Source organism: Tursiops truncatus, chromosome 5 (genome assembly GCF_011762595.2).
Source record: "Tursiops truncatus isolate mTurTru1 chromosome 5, mTurTru1.mat.Y, whole genome shotgun sequence".
NCBI lineage: Eukaryota > Metazoa > Chordata > Mammalia > Artiodactyla > Delphinidae > Tursiops > Tursiops truncatus.
Window position 1 is genome coordinate 2766805 of NC_047038.1, and position 26035 is coordinate 2792839.

The following is a 26035-nucleotide window of genomic DNA, read 5'->3' on the forward strand; positions in this document are numbered from 1 at the left end:
CAGCTCCTTTCAGGGGCTCAGCTTTCCCCGAGGTGCTATGAGAGGAGGGGTGCCTGGGACTGAGAGCCCAGGCGGCGGGGCTGGGTGATGGAAGTTCCCTGCCCCTAGTCCTTCGCTCAGACGAGCCAGTCCTCCAGCTGCTGCCTGGAGATGGCGATTGGCTTGGATCATTCTGTGTCAGCCCGGCCAGGAGAAGGCGCGGGGAGGAGTCGGGTTCCCCAGTGTCCGCGGGGTCGGGCAGGAAGCCGGGTGGCTCCCGCCAGGCAAAGCGCGCTCCCTGGCGCCTTGGGTTCCTCCGCGCAGCGCAGAGCGAGGATGAGCGCGCATCCCCGCGCCCGAGGGCCGGACGCCCCGGGATTTCTGTTGCTCTCTCTCCCTTTGGGATTAGGGAAGAGGTGCCCTGCTCTCTCTGGGAAACGACTTTTCAGCCTTACGGATCACATAGACGTCTCAATAGCGGTAGAGTCATCTTGCAGGGTCCCCCAGTGAGCTGCGGCGGGGAGCGGAGGTGTGCAGTCCGCAGTGCGCGGGCGATCCGGGATGATCTTGCTGGTGGGTCGGTGGCCAGGGAGGGGGCGGACGCCGGTCCTCATGGGGGTTCAGGTTCCCTCCTGCACCCCGCGGTATCCCTCTCACAACAACTTGGCTGGGTCGGTTCTGTTATCACGTCCATTTTTCCATTAAGAAAACTGAGGCTTAAAGTGGCGATTGGGCATATGGTTTACCAACCTGGGGTATCCTGAGGCCAGAGACTGACACGCAGTCCGAGCAGCGGCGGGGCCGAGTGGATGGTGGTTTGGTAGCTTATGGCATCGTATCTCCCGTCAAGGACAGAGACTTCTTGCAGGCAGGGGCAGGGACGTGAGTTGCCTTCAGAGACCTTGAGTTGGCCTTGTGACGCGTTGTGGGGCTGTGAGCCACTGGCAGCTCAGCACACCCCTCAGGACACCTACCTCCTGGTGTAGTCCTGGGGCAGTAAATGAAGAAGAATCGGGCCAAGGTCCTGAGAAGGCCGATTCCCCCAGGTGGAAGCCCCGCCCCTAATTGGAAGCCCCGCCCCACCCACACGCAGACCAGAAGGAACCGCCCAGGAGGCGGGGATCTGATGACTTCCCCGGTCTGGGAATTACACTCATTCATTTATTTATTTATAGCTGAAGTGTAGTTAATTTACAATGTTGTGATGGGAATTACACTTTAAAGTTGGATTCAGTCAAGGCATCAGCTGTCTGTTGTGGACCCGCATGTGTCCAAGGTGGAGTGAGTGGCTGCTTCCCAGACACGACAGGGAGTCTGCCCTCCAGGGCACTGGCAGGTCATCCCCTGCTGCTCCCTGACCCGTTTTCCCCTCCCATAGAGGGACTGTGTTGGACTAAAGTCTCAGTGACCCCTGCAATCTCCTACCCTCGCCGATTCTCAGCCTCATCCAGCCCCTGCTTTCTCTATTGCCGTTTCATTAAGTAATGCTCCCCTTACATACAAAGGGGAGAGAGTGGAGTTCAGGAAACTGGTGCCCCAGGACCCCAGAAAATGACTCCTGGCTAGTTAGGCCCTGGTGGGAAAACATCTTAGTCCTCTGGCCTCTGCGTGTGTTTCTTGTTTTAGGAAGAGTATTCTTGTCTGTACCTCCCGCCACCTTCCTTCCAATGGACCCTGACTGCTGGGGCCCAGTTTATTCTCACACCCATGAGGGCATCAGCGAAATATTCCAGATATAGAAAGGAGGTGGGAGGGAAGTGAGCTAATTCCACCTAGATGTCCATGTGAGAGGCCAGGCTGGGCACTGCCTCTTGAACTTGGGTCTGATGTGGTAATAAATGTCATCCTTGATGGGTTCTCAAGGCCGCCTTAGCTCCCGGGGGCTAGGGCACCCTCCTCCTCCCCGGCTCTGCGGGACCACAAAGCATGGACCAGAGGAGACGTGGAGGTGGGTCCCCTCCCGTGCCCTGAGCTTGTCCATCTTAGCCTTCATCGGATGCAGTTACACAGGGATATGGGACAGGGTCTGGTCTATCTTCCCTGCGGGCAAGGGTGGGTCTGGCTCTGTCTGGGCCGTCTCCTGTCCAGAACAGGGCCTGGATGCTCGACTGCGTCACATTAGTAGTGGCTGAACAAATGACTGAGTGGATAAATGAAGCACCTGCACATCTCCGAGCCTGAGTCCGCAGTCTGTGGGCAGAGGCTAACCGGTGGGGGTGGGGATGAGGGCCAGGTCCAGTACCGGGACCGGCAGCAGAACTGCCCCCACCACGTGAGGGTCTTCCTGAGCTTCCACTGCCCGGCGTCGGTGGCACATCTGGGCATCCGGGGGACTGGCTGTGAGTGTAAAATTCTCCTGGAGACAGTCTAACAAGCGTCCCGGGGAGGGGGAAGAGGCATCTTTAAACCTCACTTCAGTTCTGCCTCGTGGTAAGCCTGAAACCACACTGGAGATGTCGTTTTAAGATATCACGTTTGTCGTCTAAAATGTGCGGGGTGTGAGGATGCAGGGGAGCTTCGAGGGGCAAAACACACGCTTCCACTTCTCTGCCCAAGAGGGGTGTCGGGTTGTTACTTTAAGTCAGTTCCGAAGTCTCCGCACGGTGGCGCTCTTGGGACAGGACCTTTCCTCCAGGACCCGAATGGCTTTTGCTTTTTCAAACCCTTCAGAATGAATCAGCCTTAGATGAATACTTCCACTGTGCTCCCAGCTAAAGAGGCAAACACGTACCGGCAGAATCTGCCTTATGTATAGATTCAGGTCCAAGAAGATGCTTTGTTTTAGCATATCTTCCCCTGGTCCCAAGAATGGAGTGCTGGATGCCTTGAACACTAAATGTTTTTGGAGTGTTATTCAAAGTGATATAAAACTGCTCTCTGTATTCCCCACCTCCGTGCTGGGGGTCGGCTGGGGGCACGTGCAGAGAGAGCTAAGCCGCACTTTGCAGCCGCTTCCAGTGATTTCTGCCTTATTACGACACAGGACAGTCAATCACGCCCCTACCCCGTGACTCTGGCCGGGTGATTCCTTTCGGGGTGCCTAGAGCAGGCTGGTGAGTGCAAAAAGAAACCTCGCCGGTGGCCTGGAATCGCAAGCACAGTGGCCACTCAGGCCGCAGGGGGTCAAATGGAGTCAGAGTCCCGGCCAGGATGCAGGATCCGCTCCCTAAGGGGCTCTGCAGTGGGCAAAGGAGCAGAGGGTGGCGTGGGGGGGCTGGGCTTCTTGGCTTGCTGTCCGTGCAAAGGGACACACGTAGACAGAAGTCTCTCTCTGAGGGGTTCAGGCGGCCCGGAATCTGGCAGTGAGACTACCACTCACCCAGCCCCTCGGGGGTGGAGCATTCAGAAGAGCTGCCACCACCCGACCCCACCCTCTTCAATGGCACAGGTTTGGGGTGTATGTGGAGTTGGGTGACAAATGTGTCCGGTCTGGCCACCTCCTCCACTAAGGGTCCCCCACCCTGCTGGCCCCTGCCTGTCCCCGACCGCACAAAGGAGGCTCTGACCAGCCTCTCCCACAGCTGTTCAGAAGTGCAATCTTTCTGCACATCATTACATGTGTAAGTAAAGGGAGGGGGTGGTAGGAGCAGAAAAAGATGTGATGAGCTACCTTGTATGGTAGTGAGTTCCCTGTTAGGAGAGGTGTGCAAGCAGCAACTAGATGACCCCCTGTTAGGAGGTTTCTACACTGAGTCATTGTTTGGGACCCTCCCTTTGAATTAATTTCCCAGATTGATTTCCAGGTGAGCTAACATTTTAGTTGTGGCTTAAAATCTCACTTTCTGCAGACACTGGGGTTGCCTCGCCCAGGCCCAAAGAGCACACGACTGATGCCCCCAATAAGTATAGAGGGACCCGGGCCCGAGCTACTGCACTGGAGCCTGATGAGGACTTAGTGGTGTCATGGGCTGAATAATGTCCCCAAGGATAACAGGGGTCCTAATCCCTGGAACCTATAAATGTGACCTGATATGTGACCTTTGTAGGTGGGATTAGTTAAGGATCTTGAGAAGATCCTGGATTATCCAAGGGGCCCTAACTGCCAACAAGCTGGAGATCAAGGGAGATTTGACACAGACACAGAAGAGGAGGCCACATGAAGACAGAGACAGAGGCTGCAAGCCCAGGAATGCCTGGGGCCACGAGGGGCGGGAAGAGGCAGAAAGGACCCTCCCCCAGAGCCTCCAGAGGGAGCCCGGCCCTGCAGACACTTGACTCCAACCCAGTGATACTGACTGAGGACTTCTGGCCTCCAGAACTGTGAGAGAATAAATTTCTGTGGTTTTAAGCCCCCAAGTGTGTGCTGATTTATTAGAGCTAGGGCCAGGCATCCACGGATTGGTGCCTGGTGTTTCACAGACAAAACTCAGTGTCCTAGAGACACTCAGAGCCCAGGCTGCAGCTGCGGGGGACCCAGCAGAAGGGCCTTTGGTCGGATGCCGCTGAGTCCCCGCTGGGATCTGGGGGCCCCTGCAGGAGTGCTTCCCTCCCACCGCTCTGCACACAAGCACAAGGGGCAGGAGGAAGCCAAAATTTGCGCCTTGCCTAGTCTCCCTCAACATCTTTCTCCCGCTTCAGTTATCAAACTCACCCTGCAAGTGCCGGAGAAGATGTTTCCTGCAGGCCCCGTGGCCTGGCGGGCGAGGGCCCTGGGGTGCAGGCACGTTGGACTGTAGGGTCTTCCCCAGGCCAACCCTCCACGGCTGAGCAGCTCTGGAGAAGGCATTTGTGCAGACGACCCGCTGCTTTAAATTCACCCCTCCAACGGGCAAAGAATTCATTCCCTCCAGGACCTGCTGAAAGGCTCACTGGTTTGGGACGGCCAGCTCCAGTGGCAGGGAGGTGACGGTCCCCACAAGACATTGGTCCGCTGGGCGCTGCCTGCCTCGCCCCACTCTGAGCTGAGCCCTGGGCTGGGGGCTGGGCAGGGGTGCCCTCGGAGGATACCTGTCGCCAGCGTGGTCCCTGAACATCTTCCTCTGGCCTGGGTGCCGTTTACTCCTCCATCAGATGAGGAAGTCGAGGCTGAGAGTGGTCCAGGGGCTGCGGGTGGACCTGAGGCAGAGCCCAGCCTCCCTGCAGCCTCGGGTAAGGCAGGCGGCAACCCCTGGACAACATGCCGGCCTCAGGGGACCACCTGCCCACGTGGACCTCCCCTCCATCCCCCACTTTCACAGGGTCAGCCAGCCCCTCTCCACCTGCTGTCCCCATCCCCGCCTTGATCACACGCATACCTGAGCCCGGGAGGACCCCTGGGCCCCCCGGGATCCCCGAACTTCTCCCCCACATCCTCTGCTTTCATCCCACAGCCCGGCCACCTCGGGTCCCCCAGCCTCAGTCAGCTTCTCTGCCAAACGCCCTTAAAGTTCCCCTCTCCCAGGGCATCACTCTGAGGACTTTTAACTTTGTCGTTTGTTTAAAAAAATTAAGTAGTGCTTGCACCTGGTACAAAACCTGAACGGTGAAGACTGTGGACCTGAGACGTCCTCTCGCTGCTGTCCCAGCGCCCGGGTCTCCTGGGAGGGCGCCTCCCACCAGGCCCCCAGGCCTCCTCCCACAGACACAGAAGCTGCACTGCATTGCAGGGAATGCAGAAGCTAAGTGTCTCACAGTCCGGAGGCCAGAAATCCAAGACCAAGGCGTGGGCAGGGTGACACTCCCCCGGAGGTGCTGGCTGGGTCTGTCCCAGGCTCTCCCCCAGCGTCGGGGGTCAGCTCCAGTCTTGTGCGGTCACGTGGCAGCACCTCCCCAGCCCTGCCCTGCGTTCTCCCCCGCGATGCTGTCTCTTTGCAGGGCGTTCGTTGTATAAGGACACCAGTCATTTTGCATCAGGGCCCACCCACTCCAGGGTGATCTCACCGTAGTAATTCATTACATCTGCAGTGACCCTATCTCCAGGTAAGGTCACAGTTGGAGGCACTGGGGGTTAGGGCTTCCACATATGAATTTTGGGGAGACACAATTCTGTCCATCACAGAGATGGACACACACAACCACAGATGAACGAACTAGCATAACGTGTATGTGTGTAAATACACTGCTTTTGTGCACCCCGCCCCTGGCACACCGCTGGCGCACACTCTGTACCCTGGTTTGTTTGCTTTCCTCAGTCCATCCTTTGGAGGGCCCCCTATCGAGAGCACCCCATTCTTTCCCCAGCTGCATGACAGGTCACTATTTACATAACCCCTCCCCTGTGCTTTCAGGGAGGGTGGTTCAGTTTTTGCAGTCGCGAGTCCTGCTGCAGTGAATTTGTTTAGGGCCATCGTTCTCCACAAGTCCTTTCAGGGTTTCTGAGTGTGATGGACTCACGTGGGCAAGCCCCAGGCCGGGAAGTGCGGGAAAACCTGTTGGAGTCCCGATTCAGCCCCTGGGGGGAGGGGGCTTCTTCGCCCGGCCCCCACGTGCCCCGCCCCTGGCAGGGATAACTGAGCAGTGCAACTACCATTCCCACGCCAAACGTTCCTGCTGGCATCCTGAGCTGGGGGCCCTCCACAAACATGTCCCGCTAGGCCACAGGCATCCATTCCAAAACCTGGAGGGGTGAGCCGGCCAGACTGGCAGGGTTCCCATTACAGCCAGACTCGGTTTCCAGAAACTTCCCTCCGGCTCCTGGGAAGAGGTTCCCTGCACTGTATTCACCCCAGCACTTTGTTCCAGCCTCATTTCTCCAACCCCGATTCACTTCCAATCAAGGTCAGGGGCGGCCTGAGCTGTCTGAAGGTCCTCAGTGGTTTGGATAACTCCAAGCACAGATCTGCACTCCATTGTGGAAACCAAAAGCTGCCCCCACCTCGAGGTGCCCTTCCCATTCTAGGCAGACATTCCTGCACCCGAGCCTCAGCGACCACAACTTCGCATATCTTTACTGAGACAGGAAAACACGGCATCCGGAACGCAGAGCCAGTGAGTCAGTGCACAGATGTCACACGAAGAAATCAAGTGTGTGATTGTATCGTCACATTAAAACATAACCTTGAGAGCGTCCATCCGTGGCACCGTTTTCTTGGGCACTGCCTCCAGCGCAAGAAGCCCTATGACGCCCATTTCCAGAGGAGGAGGTGGTGCCTGGGGACAGGCAACAGCACTGAGTCTCACTGCTGGTAGGTGGCAGGGCTGGGACCCCAATTCACACATTGCTGTGATGGATGGAGGAATGGAGGGATGGGCAGATGTGATAAAGCAAGGAAAGCAACATGCTCAAGGAGGTATCTAGATGGTGGGTGCGTGGGTGTTCAATGGCCAGTCCTTTCAAAATAAAATGTTGGAGCAGGGAATATACCTGCAGAGAAAGAAGGTTCCCTCCACCAATGACAGCCCCTGGCTAGGTCCGAGGTTTGCTGAGCACGAGGGCACAGGGGTCTGGTGGGCGCCTTCCCCAAGCAGGGACAAGACACGATGCACCCATCAAGCCTGGGGTGGGGGTGAGCAGAGGGTTAGAGATCGGCTCTGGCCAGGGCAGGGGCTCCTGGCAAAGGCCCTGAGGGTTGGAGGGGGATTAGCCCCCCTGACCCAGCTTCCTCCTCCTGGGGACGGCTTGGTCAGGGGACAGAGGTTGGCATGTCTTCCTGTCCGCCCCAGCCTCCTGGCAGCTCTGAGCCCGCGGGGAAGGGGGCTTCTTGGCTGGCCCGGTCTTACTGGCTGGGGAGGGGTCACCTGCGCTTCGGAAGCGTGGTTCTGGCCATGCGCACACACTGTGCCGGCCCGGGTCCTTGAGAACCCGGGCTCCCCTGGGCGGGCTCCGCTCCTGCCTCCTGCGCGCCAGGGATGCCTAGCACTTCATCTTCCTCCTCCCACTGCCCCTCCCCCTCTCACCCCTCCCTCCCTCCCCCCCATCCTCCCCACTCCTGTTCTCCTTCCAATCCATCTCCCCGCCCCACGGCTCACGTTCCCTTCCTTGCTCTCCCTCCTCCTCCTCTCTACCCGCCTTCCTCTCTCCCCCTCCCCTCTCCCCCTCCTCCCCTCCCCCTCTCCCCCTCCTCCCCTCTCCCCCTCCTCCCCTCTCCCCCTCCTGCCCTCTCCCCCTCCCCCTCTCCTCCCTTTCCCCCTCCTCCCCTCTCCCCCTCCCCCTCTCCTCCCTTCTCCCCTCCCCTCCTTCCCCTCCCCTCTCCCCATCTCCCCTCCCCTCTCCCCCCTCTCCTCCCTTCTCCCCTCCCCCTCCTTCCCCCTCCCCTCTCCCCATCTCCCCTCCCCTCTCCCCCTCCCCCTCTCCTCCCTTCTCCCCTCCCCCTCCTCCCCTCCCCCTCTCCCCCTCCTCCCCTTTCCCCCTCCTCCCCTCTCCCCCTCCCCCTCTCCTCCCTTCTCCCCTCCCCTCCTTCCCCTCCCCTCTCCCCATCTCCCCCCCCCTCCCCCTCCCCCTCTCCTCCCTTCTCCCCTCCCCCTCCTTCCCCCTCCCCTCTCCCCATCTCCCCCCTCCCCTCTCCCTCTCCCCCTCCTCCCCCCTTTCCCCCTCCCCTCCCCCTCTACCCCCTCCTCCCCTCTCCCCCCTCTTCTCCATCCCCTGCCTCCTCCACCCACTACGTCCCAGGGAGTGGAACTCTGGGAAGCATCCACCGAACACTTTGTGAAAATCTTCCTCTCCTTTTCAGGGTTTAAAGGCAGACCCACAAGGAAGGAAGTGGGTAGACCCTCAAAAGGCAGCCAAAATAATTCCAAACATTTGGTCTTTTTCAAAGCCAACATTTTAAATCTATGCCAAAGACTTGCCTGCGTGGTTATGTGCACTCAACCCCACGCCAGCCCCGTGCGCTGGGTGGGATTGTTATTCCCACTTTAGCACTGAGAACACTGAGGTCCCCAGAGGGTGGTGACTTTCTCATGACCACAGTGGATGCAGCAGCTGGGCTGGGAACGGAGCCTGGTGCCTGACTGCACATCTGGACAGCTGCAAGGACACTTCACGTGGCTGTGGTGTGGGGAGTGGACCATCTGACAAGCCAATAAGAACGTTCTGAGACTCCCTCCCACCCTGCCTAGCCCCCCTACCCCCTGCCCAGGCCTGTGCGCCACCAGGTGGACACCTGAGATGTGGTCCCTTTGCATGGCCACTATCCTCCTGGGGCTTTGCTGCTTACCGCTAGGATGGTGGTGAGACCCTCCTTGGACCCTACGCATGCCCCTTCACCTTGCACATGCTAGTGCTTTCAGGTTACTCCTCCCAAGGCCCGGCTCTAGTCCTGGCTCTTCCCCAGCTCAAAAACCTTCAGGGGCTCCCCATTGCTTTGCCAACTAAGAACCCTATTCTTTAGCTTGAAGGCTTCACAATCCAACCGAATCCAGATCTCGAGCCCTGCCTACCCCCCCATGGGCTGCCACTCAGGAGCACTAACCCCGCCCCTTCATCTCGCTGCATCTGCACACACAGTGCGGCTACCTCACCCTGTCAGCTGCCAGAGAATCATTACCGAAACCACCTGATTTCCTTCTCACGCATGTCACGGTGCCACAGACGAAGGTCCCATCAGACCAGGTGGCCGCGAAGATGTGACGAAAGGGAAACCGATGCAGCTGTTCTGGGGAGACTTTCTGAAGCACTGGTGACGTGGAGTCTGTATAGACCCCGCCCCCCAGAAGTCCCATTCGGGGGGCATGCACCCCCAGACGACTCTCCGGCCCACAAAGAAAGATGGGCAGGTCTGTTCATCCCGACATGAACTGCAGTAGTGGAGAGCCAGCAGCATCCTGAAAGTCCCCTAACAGGGGATCCGCTACCCTTGGGGCACGTGTCTTTTCCTGGATTTCTTATCCTACAATCTGATGATCCCCCTACTCAGCGATGGGGTCCAAGTTCCTCCCCTTGCACCCCATGGGGGCTGTGACCACTCCATGTACTCCACAAAGCGGAGGAGAGTAAGGCTCGGAATTCCCGGGTGACGTTCCATGCCCCCCTCCGACACCCCCACACACACCCACTCGCACTGGGGAACCCATGTTGTGAGAAAGCCGAGGTCACACAGAGAAGCCCCAGGCAGGGGTCCCTCTGCTGACATCACCATCAGCCCCCAGATAAAGGGGCCAAAGTGCCTCAGGTGAGTCCTGCCCCACCCCCCAGCTGAGGGCCAGACACCTTGCAGTGGAGACAAGCCACCCTAATCCATGCACCCCACGAGCACACTGATAAACGGTCATCTGACACCCTGAGTTTGGGGGAAATGTGTGATTCGACATAGTAACGGGAACAAAGGCATCTGTGACTGTTGGTTCAGTGCACGGTGGTTAGAAAATCATTGCTTCATTTGTCAGTATCAAATTCCTACATTAAGGTGAAAAAAGTGCAGATGGGAGAGGTGTATGATGGAATACTGCTTCTGTAAGTTCATACACAAGAACAGGTATGTGGGGTGGCACGGGGGCGAGGTTAGGACAAATGGAATTGGGTTGAAGGATGAAGCGAAGATCAAATTTAAATTTTAAAGTGGGAATTCTCTAAAATTATTCCCAAAGAAAAAAGCTGATTAAAACAAAACACAACAGGCAGTGGCTACTGCAGTTTGCTGACTCCTGATCTATGCTCTTGGGATTATCCCCACTAACTCGCTCCCCCCGGCTCATGCGGCATCTTTGGACATCAGCACTGAGCTAGGAGGTGACAAGGTTCCCACCCTCCGGTTGTGAACAGCCCGTTCGCTGGGGATTCTCTGGTGGTCCCGCCGCAGAGGGGAGAGGTGGCGGTGGACGAAACATGTGGACAGACAAGAGTGGACGGGCGGTGAGGAAGGGCGGCAGAGGGGAGAGGTGGCGGTGGACGAAACATGTGGGCAGACAAGAGTGGACGGGCGGTGAGGAAGGGCGGCAGAGGGGAGAGGTGGCGGTGGACGAAACATGTGGACAGACAAGAGTGGACGGGCAGTGAGGAAGGGCGGCAGAGGGAAGAGGTGGCGGTGGACGAAACATGTGGGCAGACGTAAGGAAGGGCGGCTGACGTCATGGCCCCACTTTTCTGCCTGGGGAGTCCTTCTGCCCGAAGGTGACCAGGAACTTGGGCTCTGGCCCTGGGAGCACCAGAAGCCCTCTCAGGGCCCTGAGGCTCCACAGTCGGTCTCCAGAGAGCATCCTGACTGCCCGATGCTATCCTGGAGTTGCTTCCGGGTCTGAACGTGACAAGCCTCCGCCCACAATCCCCCCTCCGAACTCGGCCTCCTGTCACCTCCAAGCAGAGTGGCGATGCGGCTCCGCACGGAGCACAGAGGTGGCCGCCTGGGCGAGCACCAGGGCGGCTACTGCACGCCTCCCCACCTGGTCTTGCTTCTCCGCAGCAACCCTCTGTCTGCCCGCCTGGGCCCCGCGCCACGCGCTGGAGTTCTGCTGCCGCAGTTGCCGGGAGCCTCCTGGGGACAGCAGTGCCAGGACCCAGCCCTGGAGCCCCTGGGAGGAGACACGCCCTCCAAGCCCCCAAAGACCGGTGCTTGGGAGGAAGGTCTACTCTCCTTCGGCCCGGTCCGGCCTGTGCCCTCGCCTCCCGTCCCTCCATGTTCCCCAGAGGCAGTGGGAGACGTTCCAGCAGTGCCCGATGCCCAGCCGGCCTCCACTCCCAACAGCCTGGCTCAGGCAGGGGTGCTTACCACCCGCGGTTCGCAGGAGAGGGAACGGAGGATCAGAGAGGCGAGGCCCCCTGCCCAGGGCCACACAGCCCAGAGTAGAAGGCATTAGAACCCAGACTCTGAGGAAGCCCCCACTCAAAGTGCTCAGAAAGCACGGGAGTGACGCCAGGCTTGTGGTTCCAGAAACATGCCCAGGGGCCACGCACAGGCAGGCCCCAGGAAACCTGCATGTAGTAGGTGGTCAGCTGGACGGCACCCTCTCCGCCACTTGGCTTTTCATCCGGGTCCTTCTCTGGTCTCGGTTTCTCCATCTCTTAGAAGCACCCTCGACTTAGATGCTGTGATTAGCCACAGAGGCTGTTGCTTCTCCCCCACACCGACTGGGGCAGTCATTTCTTCCCTTGACCCGCCCTCCTCTGGCTGGGGTACCTCTGCCTTGGAGTCTCTCTGACCGTAGGCACCCCCAGGGAGCAGTACTTGGGAGACCACAGCTCTTCCCGAAGACCCCGGCTCGCCCACTTTGGCCCAGTGTCCTCACCCATGCACTGGGGGAAAAGCCCCAACTCTGTCTGCCTCCAGGCTGGAGTTAAACAACCCGGTGAGTCCCTGTCGTTGATCATCTTTGTCGCTCCTGGGGCGGGATGCGAGGGCGAGGAGATGGGTCGAGCATCTTGTCCTCGAGTCTGCAGAAAAGCCCGCCTCCCACCCAAGGTCTCCAGGCCACTGGGCACCAGAGGTCCCTCCCGGCAGCCGCGGGTAGGTACGCTCAGGGTGGTAAGCTGGTAAGGGGGTGGCGCGGGGCGGGGGTGGCGGTGACCGTCTCCCTCTGCAGCCAGAAGACGCACCCGAAGTGCTCACCGTTTTGTCTCCGCGGCCACAGGTGGGCCAGCAAGGTCCCTCCACTAGGCCTCAGCCCCACCCGGCCTCCCGGCCTCCTAGACCCGCTGCTCAGCTGCTTCTCGCTCCCATCCCCATCCGACTCTGGGGCTGCCGGTGCCAGAAGGGCCCCAGGCCCTGACTGTCGGAATTCCAGGCCTGCCAGAGCCACTTACCATCTGGAATGGTCTCTCCTCGGCTCTGTTTTTCCCTCTGGAAAATGGGGTTGATGCTCCCTCCACCGTGGTTGTTCTGAAAATTAAAGTGAGGCGGCGGGCGGCACTCGGTTGGTCGCGGCCCCCGGCTGGCACTGGGAGGCTGGGTGTACCTCTCCGCGATAACCCGCGTCCGGTGAAGCCTGCTGCGCCCGCGCATCCGCGTTGCCGTCCGGTGACTCGGCCGTCACCCGCTCCCAGAGGAAGCCGGTCAGAAGGTTACTCTTGAGTGGCCACAGCTCCGAGGGCGACGGCGTGGGCCGGGATGCACTTTGGTCACTGCGCTCCCTGCTGCAGAAGTGGGAGGGCACTCCCCATCGCTTTACAGTCGGGGCCTGCCCCTAAGACCTACGCGGCCGGCCGGGGCAATGGCTCCCGCCCGCCACTAAGGCCCGAGCCTCTTAGGGAGCTGGACGGTGGAGACCTCCTCTCGCTCAGCGGGTGTGACATCGGGCGTTCTGCCGGCAGGGCCACGGGGATAGGGGTGGCGGCTAGCATTTTCTTACATTTTGAGTCTGAATCTGAGACCTAGAGAGTTCTATCGCACTACCTTTGGCATTAAATCCATATTTCATTAAGTGTATATATTAAAAATATGCCACAATTTTGCAGCCTTGACATCCGGAGTCTAAAAAAATGACTAACCCATTCTCTTGCTGTTTCTTGGAAGCCCCGGGGTCTTCCTGCCACGGTATACACATGCACACAAATACATACAAGCACACACACACGTGCGCGCGCGCGCACACACACACACACACACACACACACCACACTCGTGCGCGCGCACACACGCAGTTCCTCACTCTCGGTCCAACACTCTCCCCTCAGCGAGGTAATTACTGCCCTTGCCGGACACTGATTGGCCAGTCTGCTTCTCATCGGAGCCCCGCAGCCAATAGGCGGCCCCGCGACCGAGGCCCCACCTCTCCAACCCCCGGCTCGGGTGGCTCGGGCCGGGGGAATGAATCACGCGGGGCCGAACTGGCCGCGACCCCCCGCCTGGGCCGCCGGCCGCCCGCCCTCGGACGCGCGACCGCCTGCGCGCCCGGATCCGGGCGGCGTCTCCGAGCAGTGGCCGCACTCGGGGCCGGCGCGGCATCCTCGGGCTGAGCTGGCTGCCCGCCCGGCCCGCGCCGCCCCGCCCCTGCTGGCCCCTCCCCTGCCCTCCCCGCCCCCAGCGGGGCCGGCCCGGGCGGCGACCAGAGCGGCGACGTGAAAGGCGAGCGAGGCTGCTGCCCGGCCGGCTGTCGGCGCGCACCCGCTCCCGGCCCAGCCCAGTCCGGCGCGGAGGCCGCTGCCTGCCCCGCGGGGCCCGACGCCAGCGCTCCGGGCAGCGGCTCCAGGGCCGGCCCGCGCGTGCGCCAGGGAGCCGCGCGCCAGCGTCCCCGGCGGGGACCGGGACCGGCCGCACCCCGGGCTCCCGGAACCCCGAGGAGCCCGGCAGAGCCCGACGGACCGGCGGCCGCGATGCCGGACGAGCTGACGGAGCCCGGGCGCGCCACGCCGGCCCGCGCCTCCTCCTTCCTCATAGAGAACCTGCTGGCAGCCGAGGCCAAGGGCGCTGGGCGCGCGGCCCAGGGCGGCGGCGGCCGCGAGGACGAGGAGGACGACGACGACGACCCTGAGGACGAGGACGCGGAGCAGGCGCGGCGGCGGCGGCGGCTGCAGCGGCGGAGACAGCTGCGCGCGGGCTCCGGGCCGAGCGGGGACGCGCGGGCCCGGGCGCTGCTTGGGCCGGGCGCGCTGGGCCTCGGTCCCCGGCCGCCCCCGGGTCCCGGGCCGCCCTACGCTCTGGGCTGCGGAGGCGCCACGCGCTGGTACTCGCCGTCGCACGGAGGCTACGGAGGCGGCCTCAGCCCTGACAGTGAGTGAGGGCGCGGGGAAGGGGGGGCCGCGGGGGGGGGCCGGCTTCTTCCCCGAGCGTTTGCTCGGGGACTTTGGGCTCGTTGGCGCCCTTTCTGGGCCATCCTCCTCGTCTGTAGGAGGCTCTGGGTCGTGTCGGGCCCCAGCAGAGCCCCTGGTTGAGCAGGTCTGGAGGCCCACTCTCCAGGACAGGGTCCCCATGCAGGGAGAAGGTTTCGCAGGCTCTGGGCTTCACCCATCACCAGGCTCTGGAGTGCCCTTGGAGGGGAACCTGGGGACAGGGGACAACAGACAGCTAAGAAGAGAAAAGGAAGGGGGGTGGGGAATACAACAGGGGAAGGCAGGCCATGGGAGGGGGCACGGGGGGGAGGGGCAGAAAAGAAGAGAAAAGGACAGAGAAGAAAGAGAGGGATGTTGGGGGCGGAGAAAGGAGCGAGGGGGGAAGAGAAGATGAAAAACAAAAAGCAAAAAGAAACCCATAAGTGATGGAGAGAACAGAGAAAAGATAAAGGAAGGAAAGAGAGAGGGTCAGGAGACAGAGTCAGACTCAGCAAAATAAAGGGGGCGTTGAGCAGAGGGAACCGCTGCTGTGGAGGCTGGACGGGGGACAGCGCTCTTCCCCAGCAGCCGTGTCCCCAAAGTCCCATCTCCTCTACAAGCTGCAGCCAGGGCCTGGGGCAGGGGCCTGGCTCTCCCTCTTGGGCCTCCCAAGCCCCTGGGCTGTGGCTGTGCAAGGCCAGACGCCCCCAGTCCCACCCCTCTCTCTCCCTTTTCTGCCCCTCCCCCTCCCCCGCCTTTGTTCCCTGCTGAGGGCTCTGAGTCTGGGGGTGGGGGGTTTTTCAGCCCTGGAACCCGATCGATCGCCCCTCTTGACTGGGCGTCCCAGCCCCTGAGTTCTACTCGCCTCCCCGGGGTCGCTGCCTCCCTTGGGGACCTGCCGTTTGGAGGAAGCCCCCCGCCCCGGGCAAGAGGAGTAGGAAGCTATTCTAACCTCAGCCCCCAGGCTTTGCCAGCCCCCCCACAAACGCACACTGTGAGGCCAACTGAAGACTCTTCCAGGCCCTGAAATACTTTCAGCTCCGAGCGAAAGTTAGCGAGTGCTGGGGGGGCGGGTGAGGAAGGGGGTAGTAGGTGGGCCAGACCCCTCTCACGTCTTGGATAACCCCTTCTCTGGTGTGGGATTGAGCCCCTCGCAAAGGGACCCGCATCTCAGAGCCTACACCCAGAAGGTCCCGGGCCCCTACCCCCTTCCCTTCCGGGAAGCTCGAGCAGGCCTCAGTGTTGGCCCCGAAATTGAGTGATCAGACGTAGTGCCCTTCTGGGGGTGTTTGTGAAAAGGGTCTCCCCGGGCGGGGGAATGCATTCCCCGCTTGTCCCTGGGGTTCTTCTACAGCTGCAGCCCCACAGGCGGCCACCAAAGAGCCGGTTCTTCTTTCGTATAATGCGGGTTAGGGGTCCCTGTTTTGTACCAGAGCTGGCAGGCCTGTCTTGTCTTCGTGTGGCAGCATGTGGGCCTCTGTGAGTCTGCCCCCCCCATATCTGGTCGCACACATGCCAGCCTGGAACCTGACCCCTCTTTGGACACCACGAGGGCTCACGCCACCAGGGTTGGGCAGGGACACACGCAAATCGGCACACCTCCGGGGGAGCCGCGGAGCGCAGGGACCAAGCTACAGACACAAGCCTGCGGCGTCTGCACACCTTGCGGGCTCCTCACGCTGCGGGCTCACCGCTGCCTTCTGAGGGCTGGCCGGGCCAAGCTCTACTCGACGGCCGCAATGCTGACCTGCGGCCTGTGTCCAGGAGCCTCGGCCTGAGGCACAGGGGAAGCTGGCCTGAGCTGGCCTCTTGAGCCCGGAAGTCAGGCAGCTGCCCTTTTCAAGCTGGGCCTGGAATCTGGACCGGCACCTGGGCCCTGGGCAGACTCTTTCACCTGGAGGCATCACCCCTTGCCAGCCCTGGGGAGGGGAGGCGTCTCCTCTGGGAGACTGTGTGCGGCTTGGTACTTGGAACATGAGCTCGGGGACCCTCTGTGGGCTTCTGTAGGCCCAAACCCGCAGGCTCAACCATGGGCCCAGTGTGTCTGGGGTGAGATGCGGCTGCCGCGTGTTTCTACGGAGCCAGAGGTGCCCTCGTCTGCACTCTCTGAGTGTGATTTTGGGTAGAGAGGGCACATCTCCATGGACATTTGAACTAGGGGCACAGGAATCGGGGGAGAATAGGTTCCCAGTGTCACCTGGTTGGAGTTTGGTTTGGGGAATTGTTTGCATTTGCTTATCCTCCATCAATGGGAATATTTCTGTGCACGCGGGCGTTCTGCATCTGCTCCTGGGCTTGAGTGGGGAGAGGCGATGGCAGGTCTTTATTTCTGTGTCTGGGGGCCTTGGCCTGGGGCTGAGCGCGAGGGATGAGGCCCTCTCTGTGCTGGTTTCTGGTGTGTACGTTTCTCAGAAGGACCATCCTTTCCTCCGTGAGGTGTACCTCCGGGGCTTTTGTGTGTGTTGATTCGAAGTCACTGTTTGAGGGAGTCAGTCTTCTTTTTGTGTTTCTGTTTGTGTTTTTGTGTTCCTTTTCTTCCGTCTTCCCTCTGTGGCCCTCCGTGTGGATGCACGGCTCTGGGCGTGAGTGTGTGGCCAGCGTGTTGGTTTGCAGCATCGCTCAGGTCTTCAAGTTCACCTCCAGATGCTCTGCCTTTCTCCGGTCCCAGGGTGAGATCTGCCGTAGGTGGGGCTGCGTGGGGACAATTTCCCTGCCTGTGGCTGTGGGTGACCTCGCGGGGGAAGCAGCTGACCTCAGCGACAGGGCCGGGGGATCAGCCTCCGGAACCAACCCGTGTTCCTCCTCTCCCCCCTGCAGCCAGCGACCGGGACTCACCGGAGACGGGCGAGGAGATGGGCCGCGCAGAGGGCGCCTGGCCGCGGGACCCCGGGCCGGGAGCGGTGCAGCGGGAGGCGGCGGAGCTGGCGGCGAGGGGCCCGGCAGCCGGCGCGGAGGAGGCGGCGGAGCTGGCCGAGGCCCGGGCGGCGGCGGCGGCGGCGGGGGAGGCGCGCGGCGGGGGCGGGGGCGGCGGCCGCAAGAAGAAGACGCGCACGGTCTTCTCGCGCAGCCAGGTCTTCCAGCTCGAGTCCACCTTCGACCTGAAGCGCTACCTGAGCAGCGCCGAGCGCGCCGGCCTGGCCGCCTCCCTGCAGCTCACCGAGACGCAGGTCAAGATCTGGTTCCAGAACCGCCGCAACAAGTGGAAGCGGCAGCTGGCGGCCGAGCTGGAGGCCGCCAGCCTGTCCCCGCCGGGCGCGCAGCGCCTGGTCCGCGTGCCGGTGCTCTACCACGAAAGCCCCCCGGCCGCCGCCGCCGGAGCTCCCGCCGCGCTGCCCTTCCCGCTGGCGCCCGCCGCGCCCGCCCCGCCCCCGCCGCTGCTCGGCTTCTCCGGGGCCCTCGCCTACCCGCTGGCCGCCTTCCCAGCCGCCGCCTCCGTGCCCTTCCTGCGGGCGCAGATGCCCGGCCTGGTGTGAGCCCCCGGCCGGCCGGGCCCACTCCCCGTGGCCAGTGGGGACTTCTGCGGACGCGCACACGGGCCGAGGCGGCAGCGGTGGCGCCAGGGGGCCGTCCGTCAGGGAGGGCAGGGACGCTCCCCTGGCCCTCCCGCGCCTCGGGGAGCGCAGGCTGCCGCCCGGGCGAGCCGAACCCCTGTCCGAAGATCGGAAGATCGTCCAGAATGTAACAGAGACGCAGGTGACTGTGGCTCCCCAGACAGTCGCAAGGCTGGATCCCCGCTGGGAAGAGAGCATCACAGAGACAGTCGGCCACGCAGCCCAGAGCCTCCCCCAGCCCCCCACCCCCGGGGACAGGCCTCAACCTCGGAGCAGATCCAGCCCCCGCCCTGCCGGAGCCAGCGGCTGGGCGCAGTCCACGGCAAATCCAGGCTGTCCCAGGTGCTTCATGGAGGTGACCACTCTCCAACCCGAACAGCCCTGCCTGGGACTATGCACGGGCAGGGCAGCAGGCCTCCGGGCTGGCAGAGAGAGAATCCCAGGAAGAGAGCCCCTGTGGAGCGGAAGGGGTGAAGATCCTTCCAGGCGGCGCTGCTCTCAGATTGTCCGTTCTGGAGATGGGGCCAGACTGGGGCTTCTCTCCCAGGCTGCAGGCCCTGGTTATCCTGGCGAAGACATTTTTTTTTTTAAATGAATCTACTTATTTGCGTATGGAATAAAAAGGGACGTTTTCTGGACACTTGCCGCTGCTCTGTGATCACTGGGGCCGAGCCTCTCCTCTGGTAATGGGCTATGGTGGGCACCGTCTCCCCGCTCCTGGAGCACCCTCCAATGCTGGCCGGGGGCAGGTGGGCAGGGCAGGCAGGAGCTGGGGTCTGCGAGCTGTACTCTCAAGCCCCCACGTTCTCCAGACAGGGAGACCCAGCGAGACCTTAGGGGAAGTCGGGGTCGGGGAGGAGAGGGGCCTAGGGTGGAAGAGGGGATTCTGCATCCTCTGTCGCTCAGTTCCGGGGCCTTAGCGACAACCGAAAGCCAGTAGTCAGGCGAAGGCAGAGCCCGCTGGCCACTCACCCGGCACGAGGGGCTGCCAGCTGTGTGGCCCCCTGCATCCACTGCCCCGTCCCGCACTGGAGTTGAGAGCCATCTCTAACATAAGGGGTTTTTTCTTTTGGCCAAAACAAAACACCGGCGCCAGACAGCCCAGCAAGCTCAGGTGGGGAACAGGGCTCTCTGGCCTGGGCCTCATCCCCTGGACCATCCGCAGTCTCTCTTGAGCTGGGGGACTCGGACCCGTGGGCAAAGTCCCGGGTCAGGGCCCGAGTTTATGGGCTCTTGAGGAAAGCTTATTGAAAGCTTCTTCCAATGGCTGGATCTCTATAGCTGGCCTGTTGCAGGGTGAAGACAGGGCCCTCCTGCATGGGGGGAGGACACTTTACTGGGTGTGCTTCTCGAGCCCAGAGAGAGAGGTCATTCGGTGCTTGAAACGGTCACTTCTGTAAGAAAACTGAGCCCCCTCGGAAACCTGTCTCTGCCCCCTGGCTTTGGGGCTTTGGGTGGAACGGACGCTCCCAGGTTGAGCTGCACAGCAACAGGGCCACCCTCCGGTGTCCTTGGAGTTCTCAGAGGTGGCGCCAGACAGCCCAGGAGAAGGCGCCACGGGGGTCACCCCCAGGCAGGAGGTCCGGCTCCCTGACCCGGAATCATCCCCTGCCCCAGCCCCTCCAGTCAGTTCCCAGTGCCCTGAGGCCAGGCCCCGGAAAGCCCCAGCAGCCCTCCTGGGGAAGGGGGCAGCAGTCCGTGGCCTAGGTGGTCCTTCCTCTGGGCTCTAAGGTCCCCACCTTCAGACTCCCAGTGCCCAGGGCATAACACGGGTGGGCAACCTGAGAGATGCATGGGGCACCTCCTCCCACCCAGCCCCTGTCCTGTTGCCGCATTTGCTTCCCTTTGAGGGTTGGCTGTCCTCTCCCTGAGGGAGGGGGCACCTGCCCCATGCTACTGCTTCTCCTGTAGCTTTCACTCGACTTTGCTAGCAGGGACTTACGATCTGCTTCTCTACAGCGAGCTTGCTCTAGCTATTTCCAAAGGCCTTCGCTCCTGACCAGCGGCCACGGGGGGAAGTGACGTGCCAAGAAGGCCACTCAAGGGGCAGCACAGACCCATGTCTCCCTCCTCCCGCTCTCTTCCCCACTGTGCCCTCTCTGGGCATTGGCACCCTTGGCTTTGCCTCCCCTGGGACCCTGACCCTCCCTCGCTTTGGTGGTGACCTCATGCTGTCAGCAGACGAATCATTGCCAGTCCTCAGAAGGACGCGTCCAGAAGGCCTGGGCAGAGCTGGCCGCACCGCGGAGGCCTCCGGGCCAGCGCAGGTCCCCCCGCCGGCCGCGGCCACCTGCTCTCTGCCGCTTTCCCTCCACGCACCAGGCGGGCCGCGTCAGGCGGTGCCGGCGCTCTGTGCTCCGCGCCGCGCCCGCGCGGCGTTGCACCGCGGCGATGGGATTCGGCAACGGCCCGAGCTCTCGGACCACGACTGGGATCCTTACAACCCAGGTTAAAGGGGTTATCACCACGAGGCAACCGTTTTATTCGACTGTTTGTGACCTGTGCGGGTGCGGTCTCGAGGTGATGGCGACCAGACCGCAGGACGCAGCGAAGCGCTGTGTGGTGCCGAGGTCCCCAGGCGGCTCGCCCACAGCGGCGGGTCGGTCTGCGCCAACCAGAGCTCCGCGTCCGCCCGGGAGCCACCTAGCGCCGGGGCCACAGGCGCGCGAAGGGGAGGAGCCGTGGGCGCCGTACCCTCGGACCCGCCCGCCGGGGAGCAGCGAACCCGACGGCCTGCCGCTGGAGTCAGAGGGAGGAAGGGTCTACGGACTGCAAACGCGGGGCGGGTTCGGGGTGAAGGGCTGCGTCTTTCGATGAAGCAGTGAAAAGATGGGCTGGAGAGCGGCTTCCTTGCCGCAGGCTCCTCCGAGATCCGCCGGGTGGGAAGGAAGGTGCCAGGAGGAGGAAGGAGAGGCTGTTCCCCTACGCAGGAAGGGTCGGGAGCTAGAAGCCTAACACTGAAATACAGAAAGTGGATCCAAACCTGGATTAGGGCAGGGGCTCAGGGAAGCTGGCTTTACCCCATGATTACCCAGCGTCCGGAGTGTCGCACCAGGGGCAGCACAAACCAGAGAGAAGCGCGGTAGGGAACACGCAGCCCTAGAGGGCGCGCGGGACCAGGCTGGGGATGAGCCTGGCTCCAGGCTCCGGCGCCATCACTGCGGGCCAACCTCACCTCACGCACGTTGGCTCCGCTCGTGGCGGGAGAGGAATGGCTTTGCTCTGTCTCTACCGCACGTGCCGTGGCCCTCCCCTTCCCAGCCCGCCAACCCTAACTTCTTGCGTAAGACCCGATTCCAGCCACCCTGGGCCGCCTAGGGTTTCAGGCTGCAGAGTCCCTGAGCGCAGTTGGGTCCACCAGGCTTCGGACACCCTGGCCGACCTGCAAGGATTCCCAGCCAAGTTCATGCAGAACCAGACTTGCTAAAAGGGACAGGCCAGTCTCATGGCCCCCAGGGTGGTTCTCTGCCCGCCCCACCCCACCTGGGCACTCCGGGGTCCTGGCCGAGAGAGCAGGCACCGCCCCACCCCAGCTCACATCTGCCCGCCTCATTCAAAGCCCTGGCGAGGGACTGACGGGCATCCCGGTAAGTGCCCTTCTCCTAGCTGGCAGTTCCCCACCCGCACCCTGCACCTTGGAAGCCCCCGCCTTTGTACTCCTGCCCACCCAGGGCCTCCCCTCCGGCTGACCCCTTCTCATCAGATACAGGTCAAGGGCTGTCCGTGGCCCCCAGCCTCCTCCCCACAAGCTTGGCCTGGCTTCGTGGGGTGACGGTTTCTCAGAGCCTTGGCTCTGAGCCTACCCAGAAGGCGACCCACCTGGGCTGAGAGCTGGGTCAGGTGGGTACCAAGAGGGAGGCCAGAGGGGCTGGGCCAGCTTCTCTCTTTCTCCTGTCTGTAGGCGCCCAAGCATCCTTCAAAGCCTTCTGGCCTCACCTGGCAATTCTCAGCAAGGTAAACTGGGGACCGAAGGGCAGAGACTCTGGGGCAGGGACTCCGTGAAGTCACTCAGCCACCGAGGCCCCGACTCCCCCCTTCCTCCACCTGGTGCTATGGAGGTCGGGGCCCCATCGTGGAGTCACCCCTCCCTGATAGCCTGCACACTCAGGCAGTGTTCGCCTTCCCTTCCCACCCATCAGAATCACCTGGATCTTTTCCTTTGGCCGCCCTCAGTGCGCATGCCTCCTGCATCCCTTAGCTAGGAGCAAAGCCTGAACTCGGTGATCCAAGGTGGGTCCCCAAGGCGGCTCACCACACAACTGGGTACAAGCCCCGCTGCCCTCTCGCGGAGAGGGACACTCCCTCATGGGTAGACTGGAAAGGGGGCCACCCTGTTCTGATAGCACCGAGCTCTGAATCTGGAACTCGGATGGACACTTGGGACAAAGGTGCAGAGATAAAGATCAAGAAGCACGAGGCAGCCTCCGGCTTCACCACCTGGAGAGCAAACGACAGCCCACCGCCTGGCCCGTGCCAGCTCCTGCAGCTGTCGGCCTCAGTTTTCGTCTGTTTGTTTGTTTTATTATAAAAGTAAGAATGCTTATGATTGATTATCTGCAAATTGCAGTAAAGTCAAAACAGAAATACTTTGCATTTCCACCATCAAAAGTCAACTGCTTCTGGGCTTCCCTGGTGGCGCAGTGGTTGAGAGTCCGCCTGCCGATGCAGGGGGCGTGGGTTCGTGCCCCGGTCCGGGAAGATCCCACATGCCGCGGAGCGGCTGGGCCCGTGAGCCATGGCCGCTGAGCCTGCGCGTCCGGAGCCTGTGCTCCACCACGGGCGAAGTCAACTGCTTCTGGGTTTTATATGAAGTTGTGGATTTATTGTGAGGCGACTTATAGATGTATTGTTAATTTTTAAGAGTTCTTATCTTTTAATGTTTAAAAGTTAAAGATGCACTTATGTATTTACGCTGAAACGATGTGATGTCTGCGTTTGTTCGAAAATATCTCAACAAAACTAAACAAACTAATTAATTAAATAGTAAAAATGAAAGGGAGACGCACAGATGAAATCGGATTGGCCAGGAGTTGATCATTGTTGAGTGGGGGCCGGCTACATGGGGCTTCATTTTAAGGCTTCCTCTACTTTGTTTTATATTTGAAAACTTTCATAATAAAGGTGCTTTAAAAAGTGACTGCCCAGAAACGTCAGGGGTGTGTATCCCTAGCGGCTGATTCTCTGCCGGGGGCCGTTTTCGTTATACGTTTATTTTCATCGGATCGCAGTCTGACCTCGGTTCGGTTTACATCCTGCTTGCTTCCCACCCCGCTCCTTGCTTACTTCGCAGTGCGCATTAAAGCCCGTCAATTCGGTCTCTGCAGACATGTTTCAGGCTTAAACTTCCCTCTTTCTCCACGTATCTGTCCCTGCCTCCCTCCCTCCCCCACTGGTCCGGGCGCTTCTCTGGGTCCCCGACCTGAGCGCCAGCGCCCGCGATCACCTCCGCCCGGGAGGCCTCTGAGAGCCGCGGAGGACGGATCCGGGCTGCAGGATCGCTGGCGCCGCCTCCCGGCTCTCGCGGCCGGCGTCACCCACGCGGACCGCGATCTCCCACTGCTTGAGCAACCCAGGTCCGACCCCGCTGCGGGCTTGGGAGACTGAGCCCGGCGGCCGCCCCTCTGGTCCTGGGTTCGTGTCTTCGGTTTCCCGGCACCTCCTGGACGCTCTCGGCGTCCCTGGGTCCGCAGCGCCAAGACTCGGACTGAAGTGGGGTGGGTTGGCTAAGGCTGGGCCGGACATCCCTGGAGGGCAGATGGGGAGGGGCTCACGTGCTTGGAGCTCCTTCCCGAGAGGCAGACCAGTCCGAAGCGCGCTCCCCATCCCCTGGAGAGAGGGTGAGCTCTCGGATCCTGGGGGTGTGAGGGCCCCGCCCGACGCGAGAGCCGGCAAGGTGCATGCTGGGGGCCTCTGGGGTGCGGGCGCTCCAGCCCCGAATTGCGGGTCTCCCTGGGGTCTCGCCAACCCCCTGGAGGGGGACCTGGTGAAGGCTAGCCCGCACGACCGCGGCGGTGCCTCCGGGGCCCCGGCTGCGCGTTTCCTTTCTCGCAGATTCTCTGCTTTAGTCGGTCTCCTCCTCTCCGTCTCTTTCTCTCCATTCTTCTCTGCTCTCTTCCATCGGAGCTCAGGATTCCGCCCGTGCGTCCGTCCCCCCTGCCGCGGTACCCCCCTTGGCTCCGTTCCCCCCTCTCCGGGAGGAGATTCCTCCCCCTTTCGAACCGGCCCAGATAGGAGTCGGGGAGGCCGGGCCCCCTTTAAACGTTTTATTTCTTTGCGGAAGAGCGCACTCCGGGACGCAGCGGCACACGGATCCCGACCCGCCGAGGCCCTAGGTCGCCTCGATCCGGCTGGGGGGAGTCGGCGTCGCCGCTTCGCGTCCGGATCCCGCGCCTGCCCCTCTGGGGCCCTCGAGCCGGGCTGTCCCCTCTCCCGGCCTGAGTGTCCCCCCGGGCTGCCCGAGCTTGAAGGAGAGAAACTGGCAGTGGCGCCAGCTCCGCGGCTCCCGGGACCCGGCGGCCGGCCGGCGCGGAGCGGCCCCCTTCTCCTCCCAGGCCGTGGGGCGTCGGAGAGCACGGCCAGCGCCGCTCTAGACCCTCCGGGCCCGCGGCTCTCCGGGGTGCCCCGCCCCCTCCCCGCGGTCCTTCCGGCCCCGCCCCCACCCTTCCCGCCGGAGCCCAAGCCCCCTCCCCGCCCCCAGCCCGGCTCACCTGGCGTCTCCTTGGCGTCTCGGAGTCTGGCTCGGCCTTCGGGCCCCGCCCCTCGGTTCTCACCTCGCCCCTTCCCGCTCCCTTCTCCACAGCCCTTCCCTTCCCCCTCGGGCTCCGCGCCATCCGTGCGGTCCCCGCGCCACCACCTAAGACGCCGAGCTCTAGCCCAGGGGCCGGGGCTGGGTCCGGGGAGAAGGGAGGTGCCTGAGCCCGCCCGGGTCCCCGAAGGCCTCTGGGAGGAGGCGGTATTAAACCCGAAGGCTAGAGAGGAGTGAAGCTCCGGGCGCGCGCAGGTGGAGACCCGGCCGTTCGCCTTGTGTCTCGGCCCTTGGTGGGAGCAGCTGGACCCCACTCTCCGCCGTCTGGCCCTCGGGTCGGGCTCCCCGTTCCACTCTTCCCTCCTGGAAAGATGGGGCGCAGAGTTAAGACTGCCGGACCGTGTGCTTCCTTCGCCGGCCGGCTGCGTGGCTCTGGGAAAGTCCTTTGCCCTTTCTGGGCTCACCTTTCCATCTGTGGAGTGGGTAGGTAGCAGTGGCGAAGGTCGCGCGGCCTATTGACAAGAGCGCGGGCTCAAGGCTTGCTGCTGGATGCACAGCCATCTGTGCCCCTGCTCAGTGCTGACTACCCCCGGGGGCACCTACCGCCGAGACCCTCAGCCCACAGGTCCGTTTCCTTCGGCCTGTGCCGGGGCCGCCGCCTGCCACGGCTTGGTCCTGAGCGCAGAGTCAAATCGCTCCCACCTCCATTCGCGCGCCTAGTCAGGCTCCCACTGGGGCTCCAGGACCCATGAGGGTGCCCACGCACCCTGTCCCCGCAGGCCTGCGCACGAATGCGCAACAGCCCTCCAGAACTACAGCTGCACCCCTAACCCCGCCAGCACCGTCGACATCTCCGTCTGCCCCTCCAGGGCCCAAGCGCCCACACTCCCAGACCCATAAATCCTGACCTTTGCCTCATCCCCAGCGGAGACCCAGCGTGTCCACACGCGTGTGTCCCCCACCCCCACCACGGGCAACTGCGCCTCTTCTGTGCTAACCACACAGCTGGCCTCGGAAATTTGACATCCGGAGGTGCACACAGACCCTGGCCCAGACAGAGCCTTGGGCCAACCAGCCTTGCTCTGCTGTTTCTTTCAAGAGCTCCTGGTGGATGGCCCTTGACCCTCATCCACATCACATTGAGGCTTGCTTTGAGCTGGGAGCTGATCAGGCCCTTTACCCGAATTGTCTCACTACATCCCCACAATAACCTGGTGGGCGGAG

The 26035-nt window shown here is 62.1% G+C and overlaps 1 protein-coding gene across 1 annotated transcript; it reads left to right on the forward strand.

Annotated features, from left to right (window-relative positions):
* Positions 1 to 13653: 13653 nt before the first annotated feature.
* On the forward strand, positions 13654 to 18704 carry HMX1 (H6 family homeobox 1). Its single transcript, XM_033856604.2, has 2 exons — positions 13654 to 14477; positions 17333 to 18704. The coding sequence occupies exons 1-2, from the start codon at positions 14081 to 14083 to the stop codon at positions 17986 to 17988; spliced, it is 1053 nt and encodes a 350-aa protein (XP_033712495.1). The 5' UTR covers positions 13654 to 14080; the 3' UTR covers positions 17989 to 18704.
* Positions 18705 to 26035: the final 7331 nt, after the last annotated feature.

Coding starts and splice junctions, on each gene's coding strand:
- HMX1 (XM_033856604.2), top strand. CDS start 14,081: ATGCCGGACGAGCTGACGGAGCCCGGGCGCGCCACGCCGGCCCGCGCC. Junction 14,478..17,332: donor AGGCGGCCTCAGCCCTGACA/GTGAGTGAGGGC, acceptor TCCCCCCTGCAG/CCAGCGACCGGGACTCACCG.